The sequence below is a fragment of the Chanodichthys erythropterus genome, chromosome 3, assembly GCF_024489055.1.
Source record: "Chanodichthys erythropterus isolate Z2021 chromosome 3, ASM2448905v1, whole genome shotgun sequence".
In the NCBI taxonomy this organism is placed as follows: Eukaryota; Metazoa; Chordata; class Actinopteri; order Cypriniformes; family Xenocyprididae; genus Chanodichthys; species Chanodichthys erythropterus.
In genome coordinates, this window is record NC_090223.1 from 65,039,443 (window position 1) to 65,065,774 (window position 26,332).

General features: G+C 36.0%; 1 protein-coding gene across 1 annotated transcript; it reads left to right on the plus strand.

Moving 5' to 3' along the window:
* The first annotated feature begins 18,283 nt into the window (after window positions 1–18,283).
* On the plus strand, window positions 18,284–23,705 carry LOC137005265 (zinc finger protein 271-like). The gene is made up of 2 exons (XM_067366090.1): window positions 18,284–18,293; window positions 22,720–23,705. Exon 2 carries the CDS (start codon window positions 22,896–22,898, stop codon window positions 23,703–23,705), a length of 810 nt encoding a protein of 269 aa, XP_067222191.1. The 5' UTR covers window positions 18,284–18,293; window positions 22,720–22,895.
* Window positions 23,706–26,332: the final 2,627 nt, after the last annotated feature.

The window sequence follows — 26,332 nt, forward strand, 5'->3', positions numbered from 1 at the left end:
ACCAAAAGTTTGGTGTGGTACACAACAGAGTAAACCATTATATTTCTCTGAAAAAAAAAAAAAAAAAAAAAAAAATATTTATTCAGTAAGATTAGATTACTTATGGCAAACATTTGTTTATTTGTACTATGTCATATTGCAAAAACACAGTATAGCAAGACAACAAATAATTGTTTCTTTTTAAACAGACCTGTGCAAAAAATTATTTAAAGTTTTACTATTTATCATGTTTTAATCACTTCACCTTATCAACTGTTGTGGATAACCCGAGTTATTGGCTGCAACCGGTCCCAGACCTGGCAGTGGCTCCTCTCCGGTGGCCACAACCTCCCTCACTGCAGGTGCCTGTCTCGCTGATGAGGACCTTATAAAATTATGGAGAACACATGTCGCCTTCACACATTTCTCCGCAACTTCAGGGTGGACCTCAATCAGGTGGCGGTACAGCCTCCACTGCGCAGACAGCATCCCAAAAGCATCCTCCACCACCAGCCGGGCTCGGGAGAGGCGGTAGTTGAAGATGCGCTTCTCTCGGGGAAGGACACGCCCAGGAAATGGCCGCATCAGGTTTCTTCACAGCGGGAGGGCCTCATCTGCAACAAAGACATGGGGCTGGGGTCCTCTTTGGTCCACTCCAGGTATTGGATGGTCAGGTGGCAGATGGAGTGTGCCACTACGAAGCGCCTGACCAAAGGCGGAGTTGGCCAGTATCCCACCATCGCTCGTCCTGCCATATGCCCCAACATCAATCACCCGGAAGCGACTGTGTGCATCCACAACTGCAAGGAGACATAGAAAAGGTTCCCTTATACAGTGGGTACGGAAAGTATTCAGACCCCCTTAAATTTTTCACTCTTTGTTATATCGCAGCCATTTGCTAAAATCATTTAAGTTCATTTTTTTTTCCTCAATGTACACACTGCACCCAATATTGACAGAAAAACACAGAATTGTTGACATTTTTGAAAAAAAGAAAAACTGAAATATCACATGGTCCTAAGTATTCAGACCCTTTTCTGTGACACTCATATATTTAACTCAGGTGCTGTCCATTTCTCCTGATCATCCTTGAGATGGTTCACTTCATTTGAGTTCAGCTGTGTTTGATTATACTGATTGGACTTGATTAGGAAAGCCACACACCTGTCTATATAAGACCTTACAGCTCACAGTGCATGTCAGAGCAAATGAGAATCATGAGGTCAAAGGAACTGCCTGAAGAGCTCAGAGACAGAATTGTGGCAAGGCACAGATCTGGCCAAGGTTACAAAAAAAATTATGCTGCACTTAAGGTCCCTAAGAGAACAGTGGCCTCCATAATCCTTAAATGGAAGATGTTTGGGACGACCAGAAACCTTCCTAGAGCTGGCCGTCTGGCCAAACTAAGCTATTGGGGGAGAAGAGCCTTGGTGAGAGAGGTAAAGTAGAACCCAAAGATCACTGTGGCTGAGCTCCAGAGATGCAGTCGGGAGATGGGAGAAAGTTGTAGAAAGTCAACCATCATTGCAGCCCTCCACCAGTCTGGGCTTTATGGCAGAGTGGCCCGACGGAAGCCTCTCCTCAGTGCAAGACCCTTGAAAGCCCGCATGGAGTTTGCCAAGATGGTGAGAAATAAGATTCTCTGGTCTGATGAGACCAAGATAGAACTTTTTGGCCTTAATTCTAAGTGGTATGTGTGGAGAAAACCAGGCACTGTGAAGCAGTGAAGCATGGTGGTGGCAGCATCATGCTTTGGGGGTGTTTTTCAGCTGCAGGGACAGGACGACTGGTTGCAATCGAGGGAAAGATGAATGCGGCCAAGTACAGGGATATCCTGGACGAAAACCTTCTCCAGAGTGCTCAGGACCACAGACTGGGCCGAAGGTTTACCTTCCAACAAGACAATGACCCTAAGCACACAGCTAAAATAACGAAGGAGTGGCTTCACAACAACTCTGTGACTGTTCTTGAATGGCCCAGCCAGAGCCCTGACTTAAACCCAATTGAGCATCTCTGGAGAGACCTAAAAATGGCTGTCCACCAATGTTTACCATACAACCTGACAGAACTGGAGAGGATCTGCAAGGAGGAATGGCAGAGGATCCCCAAATCCAGGTGTGAAAAACTTGTTGCATCTTTCCCAGAAAGACTCATGGCTGTATTAGATCAAAAGGGTGCTTCTACTAAATACTAAGCAAAGGGTCTGAATACTTAGGACAATGTGATATTTCAGTTTTTCTTTTTTATAAATCTGCAAAAATGTCAAGGGGGTCTGAATACTTTCCGTACCCACTGTATGTATATATATATATATATATATATATATTAGACCATGATTTGCAATCAATATAACTTACCTGAGGGGAAAAGCCTCATCTCCCACAAAGACATGAGGCATGGGCCCCAGGTGATCAGAGCCAGGGAGAGGAGCATCTGCCAGGAGATGCAGCTTCTCTTCCCGCAGGGCTTGTCCAAAAGCAGAGACAGCAAGGGTCCCTCCATTGTTGTTCCGACCAAAAGCTCCAATATCCACCACCCTAAAAAGATACCTTGCATCCACAACCACCAGAAGTACAAGAGAGTATGTTCCCTTGTAATTAAAATACTGGGAACCTGAATTATGTGGTGCCTGGATTACCACATGCTCCCCATCCATTGCACCCACACAGTTAGGGAAGTTCCATCTCTCCTTGAAGCCAAGGGAAGTCTCCTGCCAACCAGCAGTCTTTGGTACAGGCAGAAAGTCATCCACCAGGCTGTCCCAAATGGCCTTGGACACATCTGGCACAATGCCTGCCACAGTGGAGATGCCCACTCTGTAACTAGAAGCAATGGTGGTGTAGGAGTCACCAGTTGCCAGGTATCCGAAATTAATGACATTATTGTTGTTCAGTAAAATCTAATTATCGGTCCAATTAAAACAGCAATACTAGAACCAGTGGACCAATGGCGATGCTTAAGCCCGGCCTAATTTACATGAAAAAACTAATGTAAATTTGTAAAATATGTAAAATGTACCTTTTCAAAAAGCAGTGAGAACTCCAAATCTGTGACATACTGGTAGACACCTGTATGCTGTAATAATCGCCAGAGCAGAGGTATTGAAAACTCAAAACTACGCCTTCCCCATTCAACTTACGGAACGGAACTGCTTTTTGAAGAATACAATTGCGTTCTGGTGGAAGCAATTGTGATGTGATCATACCAGCACCCAGCCAAAGTCGCTGCTCTTCTATCTACCAGCACCCAGCCAACTTCGCTGCTCCTTTAGCTACCAGCACCCAGCAAACATCGCTGCTCCTCTATCTACCAGCACGCAGCCAACATCACTACTCCTCAACCTACCAGCACCCAGCCAACATCATTGGTCTTCACCCTGCAGCACTCATGACGTACAGCATCACTGCAGTATGATTCCTTAAATTATTTATAATATATATTTCATATTTAGTTTAGTATGATTCCTTATATATAAAACAGGAGTACAATACACATTTAGCAGAATACTTTATTGCTGGCTTATTTGAAACATACCTTTTGTTTTTATTCTTTATTCATGGTCCCCTCAGCTCTCCTGACCTGCATCATCACTGATGCTCCATCACAGTAGCATCGCTAAGCCTCCATCTGCCAGCACCTAGATTGTTATGATGATGGACATGACGTAAGGTCTTTACAATTGTAGCATTTCACCTTTCGACATGCCCATTACAGTATGCAGCTATCCCTGTCTATCTTATTAGCAGCGCTAAGATAACAACCATGACAATCAGTACAACAGTTAATAAACATTAACGTAAAAACAATGTATTATCATGCTCACTATTAGCACATGCTATATAATAACAGATGTGATATTGACTTAAATCTGCTCTTGGAAAAAGTGGATCCTCACATTTCATGACAGGACACCAGACTAGGGCTAACAATCCCTGTAAAGGATAGGCTTGCTGTAACGCTGCGCTTCTTGGCAACTGGTCAGAAAAGGGCGACGAGCAAATGCCACCTCTGGACGAGGCAGTAAGATGTTTGTATGCTTTTGATTTGCTTTAGGACCATTTAACTTACATTTTGTTTTTGAGTATGGATTATTGTTATCTTTTTAAAGGTGAAACCTATAAGTCCCTCAGTTTCCAGTTCAGGATGGGGGCCAGGCCAGCACTGTATCCAAGATTGTTGCAGAGACTTGTAAGGCCCTACATCTTGTTTTAAAAGAAGATTATGTGAAGGTACTTATTTGTATAATTACAAATCTTTCACATTTTGATTGATATGTCAAACATGTATTACACTCTTAGTTATTTGTATTTAATTCTACAGTTTCAGACAGGTGCCAATTTCCCAGACAGTTAACGATGTAAAATATATTTCAGTGTTTGCATTAAAAATTAGGTATATATTTATATTTAACTACATTTTACATGGTTTATTATGGTTCCCAACTGGATATTATTATGTTTCGACTAGGATTACTGGTTATAAAATACAGTCATGCTCAAAATTATTCATACCCTTTGTAAATATGACTATAGAAGGCTGTGAAAATAACTCTGCATCATTAATACTCTTGATCCTTCATTTTAGAAATCTACAAAAATCCAACCTTTCATTGGAGAATAATAATTTTAAATGGGGGGAAAATCTCATTATGAGAGAATTTTTTTCTCTAATACACATTGCTCACTATTAACCATACCATTTTATTCAATAATTTTTGTAACCTTATTTTGCCAAGATAACAGCTCTGAGTCTTCACTTATAATGCCTGATGAGTTTGGAAAACATCTGATAAGAGATCAGAGATCATTCCTTCATGCAGAATCTCTCCAGATCCTTCAGATGTTGGTGCTTCTTCTCTTCAGTTCACTCCACTCCTTTTCTTTAGGGTTCAGGTCAGGGGACAGGGATGGCCATGGCAGAAGCTTGATTTTGTGCTCAGTGACATATTTTTGTGTTGGTTCTGATGTGTGTTTTGGATCATTGTCGTGATGGAAGATCCAACCACAGCCCATTATATGACTTCTAACAGGGACAGTCAGGTTTTGATTTTTTATCTGTTGGTATTTGATAGAATCCATTATTCCATGTATCTGAACAAGGTGTCCAGGACCTCCAGCAGAAAAATAAGTTAGATAATAATAAGAAAAAAGAAAAAAAGCTCTTTTTTTGTTGTTGTTTCATCTGACCATAGGACATTTGAAAAGTAACTGACACTACTGGATCTTCAAACGGGATGGGTTCTATAGTCAGAAGAGGCAACAAAATAATAATAATAAATAATAATAATAATAATAATAAACTACTTAACAAGAGTATAGCTGCACCTGGATGACGGCTGCTTTCTGCGGTATTTCCGCTGAGCCTGTCCCAGTTTGATGACCTGTTATCCCGTGTCGGTGGGAGGATTTCCATCCAGGGCTGCGTTCCATTCCAATTGCAAACTTCCCAAAACACTTCCCCTGCCACCATTTTGAAGTGCGTTTAAGTTTATATGGACTCGATTTTGACCGAGGGAACGAGTGTACTTCATATGTACACTTCAGGCAGCTCCAAAACCCACAATGCAAGCCAACCCATTTACCCCACCACAAACAACTCTATTTGTATATATAATAATTATTTTTTAAAGTATTTAAAACACACATATATACATATAGAATGCTGTATTAAACAATTTTGTAAGGGGAAAAAAATAAATTAATAAATCAGCTCCATTGCAGATTTCAAGTGATCAAGATCTTAGGACGTTCCAGTTCAGCCCATTGCAAAGGTTCCGCCAGTATTGGGCACTCGTGCTACGCAAGCAATGATGTACATCTGAGTCAACGAGACTGAGGGAAGTTAGCGAGGGAAGGGCATTTAAAGCAGCCCAGGACTACAGGCGCTCTATTCCACCTGCAGAGAGTCTGTCCATCTGTCAGCTGGACTCCAGCAGAGAAACATGGAGTTGCAGTTATCATTTTGTGTCAGATTGTTGGATCTTGAGGGAAAATCATATATTATATATTGCATTTTGTTATATATTGTGTTGACAACTGATCAACTAAATATTTACCATCTTATATTCTGCATTATTGGGCGTTTTTAAATAAACACTGTCAAAAACTATACAAGTTTTAGGGCTGGACAATATGACAATATATATAACATTGATATAAGTGATCACTCCGATTTAGACCTACCTATATTGAAATTATATAAAGCTTTCACAGGCAAATTTGCTTTAACTGTTTCCACGGTGTTGAAATCAGGCACATATAAATGTCAGGAAACATGACACCTGGGGCCAGTTGCATAAACTTAGTCACCTTATTAAGAACTAGTTTGACCAACTTGCTATTAACCAAGGGGTAATCAATGTTATTTTTCCAATTCCAATTCCACCAGTCTACCTTTTTATGTAACAGACTTTAAAAAATTAGGACCACATTGGTGATTTAACTTTTAAGACTAGTCTGAATGGTTTATGCAACCGGCCCCTGGCTCCATGTCAATATCCATGGATTAGGTTTATTTGACATGTCGTAAGGAACACTTTTGAGCCCAATCTTTAGTGTAATTGATTGTTTTACTGTTTCCCCAGTTTCCCCTATTAAATCCAGTCATGCAGCAGGTTCAGTGGCCCCACAATAAAAAAAGAAAACATAATGGGCCTATAAAATAAGCCTAGTTATTAATTTTGCTGTTTTTGATACGTAACCTAAATAAATAAGGTTAGGAATAAGGTTATGACACCAATTGCTACTAGATTAACTCACTTAAATTTTAAATAGGGTTACACAAGTACTGTAAGTAATAAAATAGTAACAAATATTCAAATTATGAATAATAGCACAAACAAATACAACAATAAACAATGAAATAAACAGTGATATTTTTTTTTTTAACAGGAGATTTTCAGGTACAGAACAGGTATCAAACTCATTCAGAATCAAATTTTAACAAACATCCACAAAATACATGCCATACTAACGTGATCTGATGTGCTGCATCACGAAGAGTTTGTAAAGATCCATTTTGAGAGTTATACGCTGGACCTCTGTAAAGCCAAACATTTTAGTAGTGTGTCAGTCCAGTCCTCCACAAGCCTGCCCCAACAGTGGCATAAGCCAAGAGGCAGAAAAACAACACCGCTGCCAGTAACAGATGTTGTGGTTGTGAAGACGAAGACAAACCAAAAACGGAAACCCTTCTTCTGTCACTACAGCAATGACAGGTGAGTTGTTTTTCATACTTTCAAATATGATAAACCATGTAACATACTGTGGCGTTGGAGTACCAGTCCTTTTATGACACAAGAATTTTTCATATTGCAGAGCCTTGTCTGAAGTGACAGATGAGGATTTGGATTTACTGAGAGGATTGACAGGGACACCTATGAGCTACAGAGCAAACAGGCCCCAGTAGATGTAGCAGTAGGTCAGGAAAAGTACCTTCTTGGAAGTGGTTTGAGCTGCCAGGTAAAGCAGTGATACAGATTATAACTTGATACAGATTAAGATTCATTTATTATCATTTGTGTGTAGACACATTTTACAATCTACAAAGAAAAACATTCATAATATAACACGAGAAAATGGTATACAAAATGCAACTGTGACAGGCAGAGAGAAATCATGGTCACATGGGTTAACTCAAAATCATAGAGAAGTCCATAACCTCCCGATCAAATATAAAGATACTCTTCTTATTTCTCTAACTATAGCCAAGAAAATAATTCTACTAAACTGGAAATCCAAAAATGTTATGCATATTAAACACTGGATTAATATTCTTACAGAATACATCACATTAGAAAAAATACATTCACCAATAAGAAAACTATGTCCATATTTACAAACATCTGGAACCCATTTCTACAATATTTAATTCATGAGTTCATATGCCCATATAATCTTAGTGTAAGTGGTAAACAGATTTGAGTCGCTGTCTTCTATAGAGGGGCTCGGAATGGATATTCTACTCGAGCTCCAATCGCCCCCTTATAACAGGCAAAACTGTACAAAAAGGAGGAGGAGGAGGGATGCTGAAAGAACTAACAACAGGAAGAGGGAAGATGCTGGTTTTATACCTTGGTATTAATTGGAAGCTTAAGATAGGACTAGTCCTTACTTCTATTATGATATTTATTAATTATTTATTTATTTATTTATTTATTTTTTTTTAAGATGTCTGTGAAAGTTATTTTAAGGGATAATTCAACTAAAAATGAAATTTACTCACCCTCGATTCTAAACCTGTAAACATTTCTTAGCTGAAGACAAAAGAAGATATTTTGAAGAATGTTTGTAACCAGTTTTCGAGCCCCATTGACTTCCACAGTGGCCTGGAAGTTTCTAGTATCCACGTAAGAAGCTGATTATCTGGTTCAGGTGAGCTAAACTCTGTAGGACAGTGCAGGCCTCCAGGAGCAGGATTGGACACCCCTGGACTCAGTTCTCAGTCACCTAAACTGACAGAATTAATAATTAGCTAATTAAACGCACTGTTTGTATACACTTGAGTGATTCACAATGTATTTCCATATTTCGTGTTTCTGCAGAAGTCAGTCATGTGGGCAAAATCATGAGGGTGAGCAAATAAATCTCATTCTTCATTGTTCATTTAAGCAACAGAGCAGAATACCGTTAATCTTTAGATACTTAAGTTATGTTTTAACAGCGGGGGGCAAGCACTTTTTCACACAGGGCCATGTGGGTTTGGATCTTATTTTCCCTTCATAATAAAAACCTTCATTTAAAAACTGCATGTTTACTTGTGTTATCTTTGATTCATATTTAAATTTGTTTGATGATGTGAAACAATAAAGTGTGACAAACATGCAAAAAAATAAAAAATCACTTTTTCACACCACTGTATTTATTGACATGGTTTTAAAGCTATTTGCTATCCTGTTTGTTGGCCTTAAAACGTCTTAAAAATGTACATATGTACACCAGGGAAATCTAAATTTTCTAGAGGAACATGCCCCTGTACCCCCCAAACAAACAAACATATTCTGACCTCGGTAATTATGAAACCCTGCATACGGCCCGGCTTATATTCTATCTAATGAAATCTGAGGTAAACGTATTAAATGGGGCCAAACGCGTTTGAATGTAAAGGTTTGTGTCTCGTTATTCTATTAATAACTATCTAATACTATCTAATACTTCAAATCTCAAGGTTAAATCAGAAGATTTTTTGTAAAAATGTTTCTATAACAGCTGCCAAAAATTAGTATTTAGCTCCACTGTGGTTTTTAACAAAAACAACAAAAAAAAAAAAAAAAATTTTAAACATCTTTTGTACCATATTTGTCACTGTTTTAACTTTAATATACAAAGATTATCTGGTAAAATATTTGGATTTCTATGCACTTCTGTGATTTTAGACAATGCATGACTTTTATTTTGGAGTGACGACATGACGTCATAAGACTGCGCCGCGCTCCTGCATCTCTTGTGATTCTGCTGAATAAAGGTTTGTTTTAAGAATTTATGCTGTTTTAATCGATAGGAACAGTTCAATGATTTATAGTTGTTACCGTTTTATAAAGCGATGTGAAATTAATTTATTTAATATTTAATGTAACATTGTGATTCTTTATCTAACTGTAATGAAGGATATTTGTGTGAGTAAAACTCATCCACTGATGAGAAACAGTAAACCTGCGTCTCATTTCTCCCTATAAATCATAAATCAGTTTATCATGAACACGAGTTCAGTCTCTGGCGAGTAATGATGGAGAAACTGAACTTTTCAACTCCGAGTCAATTGAATCAAACACTTTGTGAAATGATTCAGTGAATCACGACTCGTGCTGTTCGAACAGTGAACATGAACGAGAACAACAAACACTAACAAACAAACTAATGTTTTCATCAGTGTAATCATTTAAATATAATCTATAATTCATTAAATACCATATGAGGATCATAAATGCCTGAAATATGAAGTTTATTAATTTGTAGAGTTAGTTTTGAGTGTTTTTTTTAGTCCAACAGGTCATTGAAGACTTCCCTAGTGAAAAAAAAGTATACTTTATTGTATTTTAAATATATTTACTTTTTCTATAGTACACTGCAAATATACTAACAAAAAATGTACTATTTTTAAATATATAAAAAGTATATTAGCATCATATTTTCACAGTACAACTTTTAACACGCTTTAAAATAATTGTACTTTAGTATATTTTCTAAAAATATATTTTTGAAAAATATACTTGAAGTGATAGTTCTGTTTACTTTTTAAAAGTGTATTTATTTGCACTTTATTTAAAAATATATTTGAGGTGTATTTTTACTGTGTGCTAAAAATGATCATTGTAACAATGCACTGAAAGTATACTTTCAAAGTACATTATTAAATATCCTGAAGTTGTAGTATATTTAAAGTTAAATTTTAGAGTAATCTTTAAGTTTACTTCTTGCATGGAATTCACTTTACTACTTGAACATATTGCTTGCTTTCAGAAAGTATTAAAACAAAATATGAATGAATTAAAAGCCCATTTAAACATTTTTAAATAAATTGTATGCATTTTACAAATGACTACTCTTTTAATTGTAATTTAGGTATTTTAATATATTTATACAATGTAACAGAGAGATACGATGTACAATAAAAAAGAATCCATGATCAATTTTAGACCAACAGCAAACAAGAAAATGTGTTCAGAAAGTGGCAGCGACCAGATTGTGATCTCATAAGTGGCAGTAAAACCACTACAGCAAATTAAACACTGGCTATATTGCATGGCCAAAAATTGAAATTCACTCACACTGCATTAATACATTTGAATAATCAGAGTTCAAAAGATTGTAACATATAATTACTAGTTTTAGGGAGAAATAAAGCTGAAAACATCAATTGGCATTGATATCTGTAAAGCTGCAGAAGTAGTTCCCCATTAAGTTTTAGTCTCCTTCAATATTGTTTGGAAGTGGAATGACGTACAGTTTGCCCTTAGACGTAACCATTACACATTTCCGTTTGAGTGATTGAGGATGAACAGCAAATACAGAGTTGGTACGAGACACTTCATTTATAAATGTTGAGGATACATTTAGCTGAACATCTCGATAAAACTTTCCTCCACTCTTGGCAAGCTCTTTTACTAAAACACAGAATCTGTTTGTGGTGGATGCAGAAGATGCCTCATCCTCACATGTGAAGGCCATCAGTGTCATAATTTCACAAAATGTTCCATCACTTAATTGTACAACAGAATTATTTCTCTTTTTTAGAGCCGTGTTATTATAGGAATGATAAACAACACTGCTACAAATGAAGCGGTCATAAAATAACCCAGAATTAACTGTGTCACCTGTAAAATCTTCAATAGCCATCCTCTGCAGCACAGATGTGGTACCTTTCTTTGGGCAGCCAAAACCTCTGACATTATCATGAAACTTCTTTGACTTCTTTGTTAAGCCAGACCTACTTTGGAGTTTGTCGAAAAAAATCCGTATGTTGTCATTAGCATTTGCCATTGTAGTGCCTGCTTTTGTTGAGAGAGCCCTCCACCTAAGGAATCTCTTCACTACTTGATCTGACACATGTGTTGTTCCATTGAAAAACTTCAGTAAAGTTCCATTAAATGATTCAAATGGAAATGTGGATGTTGCCCACAGTGGTCCCCAGTTGCGCACACTTGCTGCTAAGTGCATTAACAAATGCACATTGAAAGAAACATTAGTAGCACCATAAAGTTTCTCAAAGTTACGCACAAACTTTCGAAGAGCTTGTTCTGCCAAATCCACATGGCTTGCTTTGATGGCTTCCTGAAGAAGGGTGTGCATTGAAAAAACTAACAAAAAAAGATGACTCCAGTACTTCTTTTTCAAAATACCACTCAAAACAGGCAAAGCATAAAACAACAAAAAAGACCTCCATTCAGATGCTTTCCAGAATTTTCTGTCTTTCACAGATCTTGGAGCCCTTGTGACTTCCAAAGGTGGGTTAATGGCCATCAGTCCCTGGTCTATGTCACTGACCTTTGAGCCCAGGTACCAGTCTTCATTATGGTGCTTACTGTCTAGCCACAGGGATGTAATCTGTTTAGTGACACCAAGGCAGACACTGTGCTGGTACTCTGGAACGAATCCAGTGATCATGTTGAAGCTCTGAAGTTCCATCAAAGGAGATGGTCCTTTTACACCCATTACTGGATTGGCAGGTGTTGCCAGCATAGCATGCTGGAAATGATCTCTCTCTGTCCTTAAAGGTGGCTCTGGTGTTTCCCAGATATATGGGCCACCACCGCAGTGGAGGCAGAAGTCACAGCCATATTTCCCATTGAACTGCTTTGTGTTTCTCAGGAGCGGGCGTGCAACTGAATCAGAAGAGCAGAGGAGGGAATGAACTTTGCTTAAATGCTCTACATTTTCAGAATCTCTCCATTTTATTCCAACCTGTTCTAGTTCCTTGAGCTGTGACACAAAAGCAGTTAAAAATGTCATCATATTTGGCTTGCTGTTTCCTACCCATAAGCATGGTATGCATATGTTCCTTTGACGATCTTTTGGTGACAGTTCAATTATTTGACACTGGATTGGCCATATCTGAACATTATTACTTTTAAAAACAGGAATTCCATCACAATTCCACAAGATTGATATGTCATCAGCCCCCATTTGTCCATTCTGCTTGATTTTTTTATATTCTGCACCACATTGAATATCAAAAATAATGCCTGGAACTGATTCCCTTTTATTTAAATGTATCTCCGTTTTTTCCAAAATGTCAACTATTTGGGCTGATAGACTAAGCACAAGAAAGTAAGATCCAGCTCTTAGGTTATTTTCTATTTTAAAATCAGCTTTACAAGAAGAACAGTTTTGTGGTGCTGTCTCAGTAGCTCCCATGTAGCTTTCACAGTTCATACAATAAAAATGTGGCACATACTGGCCAAATTGTCCATATGCTTTATGAAAAAGATATGAGGTTGCCGGTACCAAGCCAGGGAAATGTTCATTGAACATAGTAAGCAGATCCTGAAGAGCTACTCCAGTCAAATTGTGCCTCAGTACATATGACATGAGTAAAAGCAGGCTCTGTCCCTTTGTGAGGGGAGCACCAGGGTATCAGGATCATCATCATGTTGTTTCTTTAATAAAAGATAAGGCTGATCACATTAACAGCTGGAAGACAACATAAAAACAGAAGCTGAAATAACACTAACAGTGCTGTTCATTTAAGACTGGCTTTAAGCTGGTTTTCACATTCAACATAAATTAACACCATGCATATACTGTAGATAACCTATAACTACGTTACAGTACCTTCTTTTGTTTTGAATCTGAATTTCCTTGGCTCCTCTCTGTTTCTGCTCTCTTTTCTTGTTCACTTCCACTAACTTCTTCAAGTTCTTCTTGTTCACTTCCATCTTCTTCCTCTCCTTCGTCATTCCCACTTCCATCATCTTCCTCTCCTTCCTCATCTTCCTCTCCTTCCTCATCTTCCTCTCCTTCCTCATTCCCACTTCCATCATCTTCCTTCCCTTCCTCATTCCTATTTCCATCATCTTCCTCATTCCCACTTTCATCATCTTCCTCTCCTTCCTCATTCCCACTTCCATCTTCTTCCTCTCTGTCTTGTCCATTTTCATCATCTTTCTCTCCTTCCTCATTCCCACTTCCATCATCTTCCTTCCCTTCCCCATTCCCACTTTCATCATCTTCCTCTCCTTCCTCATTCCCACTTCCATCTTCTTCCTCTCTGTCTTGTCCATTTTCATCATCTTTCTCTCCTTCCTCATTTCCACTTCCTTCTTCCTCCCCACCTTCCTCATTTCCTCTTCCATTATCTTCCTTTCTATCCTCTTGTCTATTTCCATCATTTTTCTCTCCTTCCACATTTATATTTCCATCATGTTCCTGTCTGTTGTCTTGTTTACAGTCTTTTTTGCTTAGAAGTTCACTCTTCTCTTCAGTAGGATTTGAAAAATTAATCTGAAACAAATGTACACCAAAAGTAAGTGCAATTTCACAAAATGAGTAAAGAAAAACAGCAGTATTTAGATACAGGTCAACTGTAATGTAATCATAAATGTAATTGTATAAACAGCCTAGCAACACAAATATTTATTTTGTACATAACAGTTTTTTTTTTTCATTTACATACCTTTTTATAAACTTTTCTTCTGTAAACAGTTGCTCGGGAAATTGGAGATGCATAAATATATCTCTTGTATAACAATTTAGTCTGTTTCTGTGGATACAGTACAAACAAAATTAAGTAACATGAAGTAACTGTTATCCAATTGTAAATTACTTGATATGTTTCATGTTAAACATTGATGGCTTACAGCTTGATTTAACATTTTAACTCCATGCATATTTTGTCTGGACAAAAGATTTTTTTTTCACAAAAGTTACAAAATATTAAATAATAATATTCATGGGAACCAGGAATAGACTTTTTTCCACTGTAGTGGACATTATATTGTAGTAAATCTCTCTGCATGAGACCATGCATGTCAGTTTTACAGGACAAGAGGATGTACAGTAAAAAGCACATTCAGGGCTTTTCAGATACACTAAATGTTTGGAGGTTTTACAACAAGTGAATAGGGAAAGAAATTATATACAAATATTCCTATGAATCACCTGTATTATTATGAAAATGTTTCGAATTATTACTTCCTTTTAAACTTCCATTTTTCATTACATGTTCACATTAACATAAAAATTAGATACATAGATACAGTAAATACATTGTTTTGAATGAGAAAAGCCATTTTAACCATGTTACATAAATTACAATGATATCAATTCATAACCTGATAATAATCTTCATATAATGTATAATTTAAAAAAAATCTGAAACCTAAAGTTTGCTTGGTGATTAAAAAAAAAAAAAAATATTATAAAAAATATATATATATAATTTCATTTCTTTTTTTAAAAAACAGCTGTCCTGCTGTCCACTAAAAGTTACAGTAAGCATAACATAAAAAATCAATTTGTTTCTTTGCATTTTCAACAAAAATTAAAAAAAAATCGTGTGGGTTTTTCTTTACCTGTTTCTGCTGAAATTTTCTGTGTTTTGAGGTTCTTGACGTATCTGGTTCAGTCCCAACGGAATTCAAATGTGTCTTATACGTTCGTTTTGATGCCATGTTGATTTCAGGATATTGTACTGTATTATACTTGTTTTGAATTTGAGAAAATCGGCGCCAAGGTATGTGACCAATCAAGAGTCCTAGCGTTGCATGCAGCCAATCAGAGCTGCAGATGGTACGTAGTCATTTCACTTGAAGCTCCCGCGCTTAAGGTGAGGCAGAAGACGTTACGAAGCCACGATGCGGTTCCAATTTGCAATTTATTACTTATTTGATAAGTCATTAAAAGTGGAGAGTACATCAATCCTTCTAGCTAATATTGACCAGCTTAGTCAAATTACATCAAAACCTGACCTTGATGCAGACGATAATTGGCTAGAAATAAAATGTCCTACACGTAAAGAACCGGAGAAGACGATGCCTGCTAAAGTCCTGCTGTTTGGAGGTAACTTAAGCCTTATTTTTTTTTATTGCATACACTTTTTTAACTATTTAATTGCGTTATTGTGTCACTTTATTGGTATACTCTTCTTGTTATATTAGATTCGTTCAAAGACCTCGTCTCAAAGAAAAATTTATTCATTCTTGGAAATGATATATGGAACAAGGATGAAAGCAGGGGTGTTCGCATTAAAAAGAAAATGTTGGACAACAACAACGTGGTGGAGGCTAAAAAACAAGGCCGGTGAGTGGATGAATACGTATTAAGTTATTTATTTAAAATGAATATAACCATACATCTTTTAGAAAGATCAAATATTTAATTTGATCTTATAAGAAATTGCATAGGGACAGTAATTTATTAATTTTATTAAATTAAAAATTGGGTCCATAGACAGTATAATAACATATTAGCCTCTCTAATCATCCACTGAGGAAAAATCTGCTAAATTGTCACCAGTTACTAAACTCTGTAACGTTAATTTAGTCCACAACTGTGCCAATTCGAAGGAAATGGATGGATTATAATGTTTCTATTAAATTTATTTTAAAATATGTAGTACTTTGGTTTTCTATACTTTTACTCAAATTGGGGTATTGTAATGTAAACGTTATGGGCCGATAAACACTATCCCCAGTTTCACAGATGAGGCTTAAGCTAGTCATAGACTAAAATGCACGTTTGAGCTGTTTTAACTGAAAGAAACCTGCAATTAGATATCTGGAAATATGTAAGTAATATTTTATAATATAATACTTAAAAGAAATGTTTTTCCTCCTATTACCCACGGCACAAAAATAGTCTATTACATGTGACAAATAAATAATGTGTGATTTTTAACAGTATTTTAATTTATTGGAATTTTAATTACAAAGCATACTATTACATTTAATTATATACTAATATTATGCATTGTTATGCATTGTAATATATGCTAAATTAATATAATATACCTGGGCAGCCTGCCCATGTAAAGTCTATGTGTGAGAAGGACTGGAAGATGTTAACAGATGTTATTTATTTCTCCCTTATATTTTCTCAGGCAAAGCAAACCAAAATCAAGGAGGCAGCCAGAGACAAGATGTTACAAAAACTGAAGAATTCCCTTTCTCAGAACAGGGCCCTAGCCACACAAGATCAACATACCAGCTCTGAAGATGAATTTCCACAATGTGTTCATAGTGTAATGCATACTGTTTGAGGATTTTGGCTACATTTTTGTAGTGAATGCTTTATAAACAGGACCAGAAATAATTTTCTTAGAGTAAATGAAGCATTTACATAGCATAGCACATTAATATGTACTATTCTACACCCAAAGAGCTACAATCATATCATTAAGCTCTCCTCATCCACCACTACGTACAACCAAGTATCCTCTTTTATGTTTTTACTTTTTTTTTTTAACCTTATTAACATTTTTTCCAGGTAAAGAAAGCAATGATTAAGAAGGCTGCAAGACCCCTGGCATTCACCTCCGATTATCACACCAGTTCTGATGATGCTACAAACATAGGGAGTCCTGAAATGGTGAGTCATATTTTTTCATAGGCAAATTCTTTCACTATTAATTTTCACAGATCTTTTTTTCATTTTTTTCAAAGTTTCAGGCCAATGACTTGGATGAAGAGTGTTGTTTAACCTCAACTCAGAGAAAGGCAAGTTGACTTTCTTCAAAGGTTTTTTCTCCATTTATGTCACCTGATAAAGTTTCTGAGAGGACAGTCTTTGGACAAGGTCACGGTGAATGAGATCATGAGCAGACCCTGGCCAGATATAAACACTGATTTTGCTACAGCGATCAAAATGAGTAAATGACCTTTGAAACTTCAAATAAAGATGGTATTACATTATTATGCCACAGAAGGTGGCAATGTGTGTCTTTTAAAATGTACTTGATAGAGATTTTTGCAAAAACTCTGGACAAAACAAGTCTTCATTCATTCATGTCAAACCATTTTTTTCACACAATGAATTCATTTAAAGTAATATATTTTTGGAACATTTTAGACATTTACAAATAGATTTTTAACATTAAATACAACATTTTGCCAGAACCTCAAGTAAAATAATGATGCAGAACCTGCATCATTAAAAATTACTTTTTTTTTTGTTCGTTTTATTTTTATTATTTCTATTTTAACATACATGACTGTAATCAAGGTTCGCTGTGCCTATGTTTCATTGTTTGCAGATAAACGATACCAACACTGGACTGAACATGCCCCAAATGGATGAAGAAATCATGGCATCGCTTTGTGGTAGTTATTCAGACTGGCATTGGAGTGGGGACATTACAGTACAATGTCCCACAATGGGCATTGATTGCCTGTACAGAAAGGGTTACTTCACCCCCCAAATGAAAATTCTGTCATTAATTACTCACCCTCATGTTGTTCTAAACCTGCAAGACTTTTGTTTATCTTTAGAACACAAATGAAGATATTTTTGTTAAAATCTCGGAGATGTCTGTTCCTGCGTTGACTGCCTTTGCAACGACCACTTTAATGCTTCAGAAAGGTCATAAAAAGATTGTAAAACTAATCCATATAAATCGAGCCATTTAGTTTAAATTTTCTAAAGACACTCAATCACTTTATATGATGTGCAGATTTCATCGTGGCTTTTACTCGCATGTTAATATTGATCAGCGAACATAAGCAGAAGCTAAACCAAACTTAAATGACGCACAAGAACAAACTTCTTCCTGAAGCTCAAACATGCTGCGTAACCAACAAGGTTCATTCTCTGTGTTACGCGGTATGTTCAAGCTTCTGGAAGAGGTTTGTTCTTACCATCAATCAGGTTTGGTTGAGCTCCTGGGTATGTTCGAGGATCAATGTTAACATGCAAGTAAAAGCCTCAAATCTGTTTATAAAAAATCATTGTGTCTTCAGAGAATATGGATTAAACCGCTTAATTCATATGGATAAATTTTAGGATCTCTTTATGAACTTTTGAAAGTATCAAAGTGGTCGTTGCAAAGGCAGTCTTTGGATTTCACCAAAATATCTTAATTTATTTTCTGAAGATGAACAAAAGTCTCACGGATTTAGAATGACATGATGGTGAATAATTAATGAATTTTCAAATTTGGATCTAATCCTTGAATCTTAGTACCACTATCCCTTTATTACTGGCCAGCTTTTACATTTCACCCATCTGCCATGCCAGAGATGCAGAGTTCTTACAGTCAAACAACACTAACTTGGCTTTTTTCCCCTTATTTTCATGAAGAGCTTCCAGAAATGATCAAGTTAGTGAAGGAGTGCATCCAGTGTGTCCGATCACTGATTCCCTCACCTGGTGGTACCCCCTCATCAGCATCTGGTTCAAATACTTTGGTCAATGAAATTGAAATGGTATGTTACAACTAAGGGCTAATGTATCCATCACTTAACAGCCAGAGTTAATTCATGGGTGTTTAAAATGCTGAATTTCCAGCAAGTAAATTTATGGTAAAATAGATCAATATTAAATTGATACCACATACTACTCCATAGTGGAACATATAGACTACTAGCAGTTTGTCAAAACAAAGCTTGATGTAAGCACATTATTTTCACATTGTAATAATATTTATTCCTCAGAGGTAGATGTCCCAACTATGTATTAATTTATCAGATGACTCTCTTTCTCTCTCCCTCCCTATAGCACCCCTTGGCCGGAAGTGTTAACCGTACCAAAGAGGGCCTTTCTGTGGCTAAATAGATCCAGAATGACTATTTTTGCCCAGGAGCTGGCTGTTCTGGTCTTCAGCAAGGAAGTTCTTGCAGAGTCCACCCTGACAGGGAAATCTGGGAAAAAGGGCCCCCAAAAAAGGCAGCTGGATGTTGACAAAGTGCATGCCAAAACAGGTCTGTAATTTAAAAAGTTAAATTTTCAGTTAAATTTTTGTCTGGAAAATTGTAGCTAAAATTGCTACTAAAAATGGTAATTTTATAGCAGCAGGATTGGACGGCCACATTTACTGCTGGCCCTATGTATAATTATAAGCTAACATTATTGGTGTGACTTTATTACAAATACATGTTACAGTTTGAATTGTGCAGAAACAGTAAGTACTTCTGAAGACTGGTAGTTATCGTTTCAGCCAGTATTTTGATATATCCCAAGACATCCATCAATAAATGTCATCCCCATACATATAACTTTTGCAGGTGTATTTCCCATTTGTTTCTGCTTTGGGGACTATGTATCCAATATGTAAAGTCTTTCTAACATTTTTTCTTTGACTATTATAAAATATACTACTATACTGTTAAACTTTAGTGGTATTGGATCATTTGATTTATAATGTGATCTTGCATGAGTATATTCGCTTCTGTTGCTTATTGTATGTTGGACTATATACTGGAAACAATATTGACATGATTTAACGATACAGTTCCTCACTTGTAATCCTACTGTATTTTCTATTAAGTAGTACTAGTTTAATGCAGAATGTAGACAGACTGATGTAGTGGAAAGAAAAAGTTTCATGAACATGGCCCTGACCTTTTTCTTTTTTACTCTTTTTACAGATGCTGTTCTTGCCGAATTTCCGCACACAAGTGCATCTGATGTGAGAGCGGCCATCAGGCGCAAGTGCAATAATGAATATTTCAATAAATTAAAGTGAATGCGCAGTTTGTGACCACTGTTTAAAATGTTCTTTGTTTTTTTCTTTTAGAGTTCTTTTAATTTAGAAACAAGGTTCATTTAGCCATGTTTTATAATCTTAAAACCATGTGAGATTTCAATAAACACAGTTTAAGTTTGAGTTAATACCATGTCTTTGTTTGTTATTGAAGTTATGTTATTTATTGTAATAGCCTTAAAAACAGGTGCATTCAGCATTGGGTAAAAATGTTCCACAAGAAATTCAGCCTTTAGTATTTAAGTAATACATTTAAAATACTGTCTTGTGTAATACAATTTAATGTTTAAAGTATATTATACAGTTAAGTAATAACAGTTTGTTATTAAAGACAAAGTATGCCATTACTAGTATTAGGAATAAGCCAAAGGTATTACAAAGCATATGTTTTACTCAAGTATAATACACTTATGATTTATTGCTTGTGTGTTTCACTTTTAATACATTTGAAATGTAACAAACATATGGTATACTTATAACACAAATAAAATACACTTATAATAGTATATTTAGAACAATTAAAATACACTGAAAGCACAAATAAAGTACACTTATAATAAAGTATACTTACAACACAAATAAAGTATACTTATAACACAAATTAAGTACAATTATAGCAAATAAAGTACACTTATAACACAGTGTATTTATAACAAGTATAACATACTTAAAGCATAGATAAAGTATACTTATAACACAAATTAAGTACACTTTAATAACACTAATCAAGCATGTAATTAGTCCCTACACAGGCATATACTTAAAGTGTACTAAGTATACTTGAAGTTGTTCCAATTTAGCACACATAAGTATACTAAATATACTTAAAGTTGTATTGTAATACTACTTAATTTCAACTTAAATATACTAAGTACAAAATTAGTTGTTTCAAAATAACACACTTTAAATTAACTAATCATTAACACACTTGAAATATACTAATAATTAGTCTTGCTGCAAGTATACTTAGTATACTTTTTTTTCACTAGGGTTAACTGTTAATTATTCTGTACTTACAGATGGAGTTTATTAAAGATGAGACTGAAGACATGAAGATTGAGTTTAATAAAGAGGAGTTTGAAGAAATAAATATTGAAGAAGCTTTCAGTGTGAAACGAAGATACTGAGGAACAAACAGGTTGGTTTTATTCTGTCATTTGATCATTACTAAAATGTCCAGCTCTACAGAAATAGAGAATATACAGAAGTATAATCTTACAGTTAATATTACTGAATCCATTCATTCCAGCATAATATCATTCAGGTATAAATTTCTTTTTAATTGATCATGAAATGGTTTAATTAAGGTTTGCAGATGCTGAATTAATTTCCAGTTTCAAATCATTATTAAACAGCAGCACAAACTCTGTGAAATCAGCAGCCCTTCCTTCAGACGCACTCAGTGTCTGAAATAACTGAATTCAGTGTCGTTTCATTCAAGTGGACTTACTGTAGAGCAAGGGTTAGGGTTTGATTTAGGGCTGGTTTCTTGTAATTAAAGGGTTAGTTCACCCAAAAATCAAAATTCTGTCATTTATTACTTACCCTCATGCCGTTCCACACCCGTAAGACAACTTTAAAATTCAGTGTTTCCATTTAATGTGACCCCAGACCACAAAACCAGTCGCATGGGTATATTTGTAGCAATAGCCAACAATACACTGTATGATGTATGTATGTCAAAATTATGAAATATTAAGTAAAGATCATGTTCTGTTAAGATATTTTGTCCATTATTTTAGTCTGTTATATTGAAACAAATCAGTCTAGACTTTGAGCATGTGAACTTTCTACAGAAGCTGAAACGTCAAGATATGACGTGATATATTTTTAAAAACATACAAATAACATAATAATCACTCCAAAATTTAAAAATATACAATCTACTCCACTTTACTGCAAACTTCACTTGATCTTGTGTTTCTTGAGTCCCACATTCACATGTTCATGAAAGGAAGTCAGTGGAAGGAGAAGTCTGCTGTGAACGGCCCTTAATAATTAATAGTTTTTAGGAAAATTAATTAAATATCAAATGTCAGAATATGGCTGCTAATATCACATTAGATAATTTTGTCATTGATTGAAAATATTACAGAGCAATGTTTTCTTTATTTTCTTAATATTATTTATAATGAATTATTAAGAATTATTTAAGGGAAGGTGGCAGAGCAGCTATTTGGGAAATTCTGTAGCCAGAAGACGTCCATTCAGTGCTGATTGTCTTAATTCAGTAAATCTTGATGTAAAAACATTTGAAATTGGAGTCAGATTAAACGAGCAGCTAAAGTACAATTGAGATTAAATTCTAAAATTAAGTGAACTTCACAGGAGCGCTGAAAAGACGTACACACATTATACCTTCACCAGACCACTGGATTCTGTCGCTGGAACGACAGCTGGTCCTTTACGATTGGAAGATTAATGTTAAAGTTTCCGGGACATATGCAACTAATTTATGCAAATGCATCAAAATGATCGTAATGTTTTGTAGCAGTTGTCTATCACAACAAGTCTCAATTTTATCACCTTTAACTTCATATTTCTCTCTTTATTTTGATTTACTGAAAGTGAAATTACTTTTTTTCTCTTTCATTTCAGAGCTGATGGAAGTGAAGGAGGAGAGTGAAGAACTGAGTGAAGTGGAGCAGAAACATCATGACAAACCTGGAGAAAAACCTTTGAGTCGCTCAAAGACTAAAAATACATTTCTAAAGAAAAGAGTCAAGAAATCTACAGCCTGCACTGAGTGTGGAAAGAGTTTCTCAAAGGAACATCTTGAGGTTCACATGAGAGTTCACACAGGAGAGAAGCCGTTCACATGTGATCAGTGTGGGAAGAGTTTCACACATAAAGGACATCTTAAGGATCACAAGAGAGTTCACACTGGAGAGAAGCCACACACATGCCATCAGTGTGACAAAACATTCCTAGGGTCATCATACCTGAAGACACACCTGACAGTTCATACAAAGGAGAAGCCATTCACATGTGATCAGTGTGGAAAAAGTTTATCAACCAAACAAAGTCTTGATGTTCACATGAGAGTTCATACAGGAGAGAAGCCATTCACATGTGATCAATGTGGAAAGAGTTTCACACGAAAAGGACATCTTAAGGATCACAAGAGAGTTCACACTGGAGAGAAGCCGTTCACATGTGATCAGTGTGACAAAACATTTCTTAAGTCATCAGACCTGAAGAGACACCTGACAGTTCATACAAAAGAGAAGCCACATTCATGTTCTGTGAGTGAAAAGAGTTTTTCACAGCTGTGTAGTTTACAAGAACATGAGAAAATTCATACTGGTGTGAGAGAGTATGTGTGCTTTGAGTGTGAGAAGACTTTTACTACATGGAGCGATTTAATAAAGCACCAAAGAATCCACACTGGAGAAAAACCTTACAAGTGTTCATACTGTGACAAGAGATTCAGTCAGTCAGGAACACTGAAAAGACACAAGGAAATCCACAGCAGAGAGAAGCCATACACGTGTGATCAGTGTGGAAAGAGTTTCTCTTTTAAAAGTCACCTTAACATACACATGAAGATCCATGCAGTGGAGAAATCACATCACAACAGTCTGATATCACATTAAGTAGTTCATCTTATGTGATGAGAAAAACTGTCTCTTCTGTGTAAGTTAGCCACAGCCAAATCTCTCCTCTCAGGCTATAGTTGGCACCATGGGTGACAAGTTTTATTTTTTTTTGTATTTTGTACTTTTTGTACCTGCATCAGCAAATTATTCACAAAAATTTTAAGCAAACAAGTTTAACCCTTTAATGACCCAGTGGTCTGCTGGCAGGACGATAGAGTGTTATAATGTTAAACAAGTAGTTTTTTTAAATGAGGAGTATGCCATCTAACTACTCTTTTATTATGCTTTTATTGCTTTTATTAATTTAATAATAAAAGTGGCATAATAATAATACTTAACAGCACTGTGCGCCCATCTGCTATACGCTACTGTGAAGGGATAAACGGTGTTCAGGCACGGCATCAAAGTGATTACCTGTTTAATCCAAATCCACATGCGTGGACTGTTCAATATTCAGTACTGCAATGTCTGAGTCTCTCCAGTCACATGAGTGTGTTTTCAGTTGGCGCTACTACAAAGAAACGTTTACTAGACTGTGGACTAGCTTTGCTCTCTGAACAGTGGCAGCCTGCAGCTGAATTTTTGTGATCACTGAAGCCCGGGTATACTTCAGCCGTCCGCGTTTGTGAATTTGATGTATGTAATTTTCGTCATGCGGCTGGCGTGAGCCGTCTGCATGAGGCTGGCTGAAGGGAAGGAAAAGATGTTGTAGAAAAAAGTGTACAAGCAATAGGGATAACCGCACACTGGAGAGGATTGTGAAACAAACCCCATTCAAAAATGTGGGAGAGATTCACAAAGAGTGGACTGCAGCTGGAGTCAGTGCTTCAAGAACCACTACGCACAGACGTATGCAAGACATGGATTTCGGCTGTCGCATTCCTTGTGTCAAGCCACTCTTGAACAACAGACAGCGTCAGAAGCGTCTAAACTGGGCTAAAGACTGGGGGTTTGTGTTGCCACTTGCAGCAGTTAGCTAATGCTATTAACTGCTCAAATGTATACAGAAAATGTTAATTAGTAAGCAGCTAACTGATTTACTAACTTGCTAACTAATAATTTTGATGCAATATAAGGTCAGTAAGAGATTCATTGTGCAGTGTAGCCTGCTTCATTGATTATAACAGGAGTTTTCACAGTGCAGAACTTTGAGTTTGCACTGAAGTGATTGACAGCTGCAGTGATTAAAAAGGAAAATGTGATTATAACTAGTGATCGACCGATGTATCGGTTTACCGATATTTTTCCCGATATTTAAGCATTTTTCCATAATCGGGTATCGGTTTTGTAATATTGGATTCGCCAATTTACGGCGCCATCTTGTGGCCGTTTTGAGACTTCCTCCGTCTGAGGAGATCAGTCAACAACAACTCAGTGCACAGGTAAAGTATATGTTCTACTTGGTTTGATTTAATTAATCAACTTTATTTAACATAACAGACATGCACAAATGAGATCTGAGACATAAATTCCTGATATAGTTAATTTATGCAGCTTGTTTCTAAACAATTGAGACGAACTCATTGAGTCACGTAGTGTAATTCGTCATGTCCTGCCCCAATAAAGACGTAAATTTACATGAATTAAATAAAACAGAAGTGAATGAGTGCATGTTGAAAATAAAAGCGCTGAATTTAATTCTCTGTTGTATTTGCTCACCATTAGTCTAGAAGAAAAAGTTTGTTCATATTGCTTAGCAACTGATGGATGATCAGGAGGCTTAAGCACGGCCACTGAATGAAACTTTTGACAAGATTATCTTGTTTAAACACCCTAGATTATATTATCATTTACTACATAACAATTATTTCGCTAATACACATATAAATATAGCCTACCGCTTTGTGGAAATTAATTATTTATTATCTCCATGCGCGATTGCGGTTGATTAAGTTATAGTCAAACAGCACTTTGTCAGTTGGCATTTCATGATTTAACGTTAGATTAAATTTAGATCATAAAATGCCAACTGACAAGTGCTGTTTAACTTTATTAGATTATATAATCATTTGATTTACTACATAACCATTATTTAGTTAATACAAATCTAAATAAATGCAGCTCTGTGGAAATTATTTAGTATCTCCACACGCGATCGCGGTTGAGTAGCCCAATTTATAGTTTTGTGTAAATGCATTGATAAGTTACAGCACTTTGTCAGAAAGCATTTCATGATCTAGACCGACAAAACATAATAATTAATAACACTAGTTGGAAAATGCAATGATGTATGCTCTTTTGTTTGTTACTTTCCTGACAATGTTATATATTCCAGCTAATATTATTCAGTAAAGTTTTTTTCTTTTTGTATGCAAGGAGGGAGTGATTGTTATAAATAAAATGGTTTGTTCAGCTTATTTGTGTTGTAATAATTGTCAAAAACAGAAGTATAACAGTAAATAAATATCGGTTCTGCATATCGGTTATTGGGAACATAAACATGCAAATAATCGGTATCGGTTATAAAAAATCAATATCGGTCGATCACTAATTATAACCCATTCGCAATTTGAAAGTTTTTCATGCTACTAAGTATACACACTGCAAAGTTTTAGAAATGACTAACTTATTTAAATCGGGGATTGAATCCAAAACTTCAGTATATTGACTGACATGATGATAAC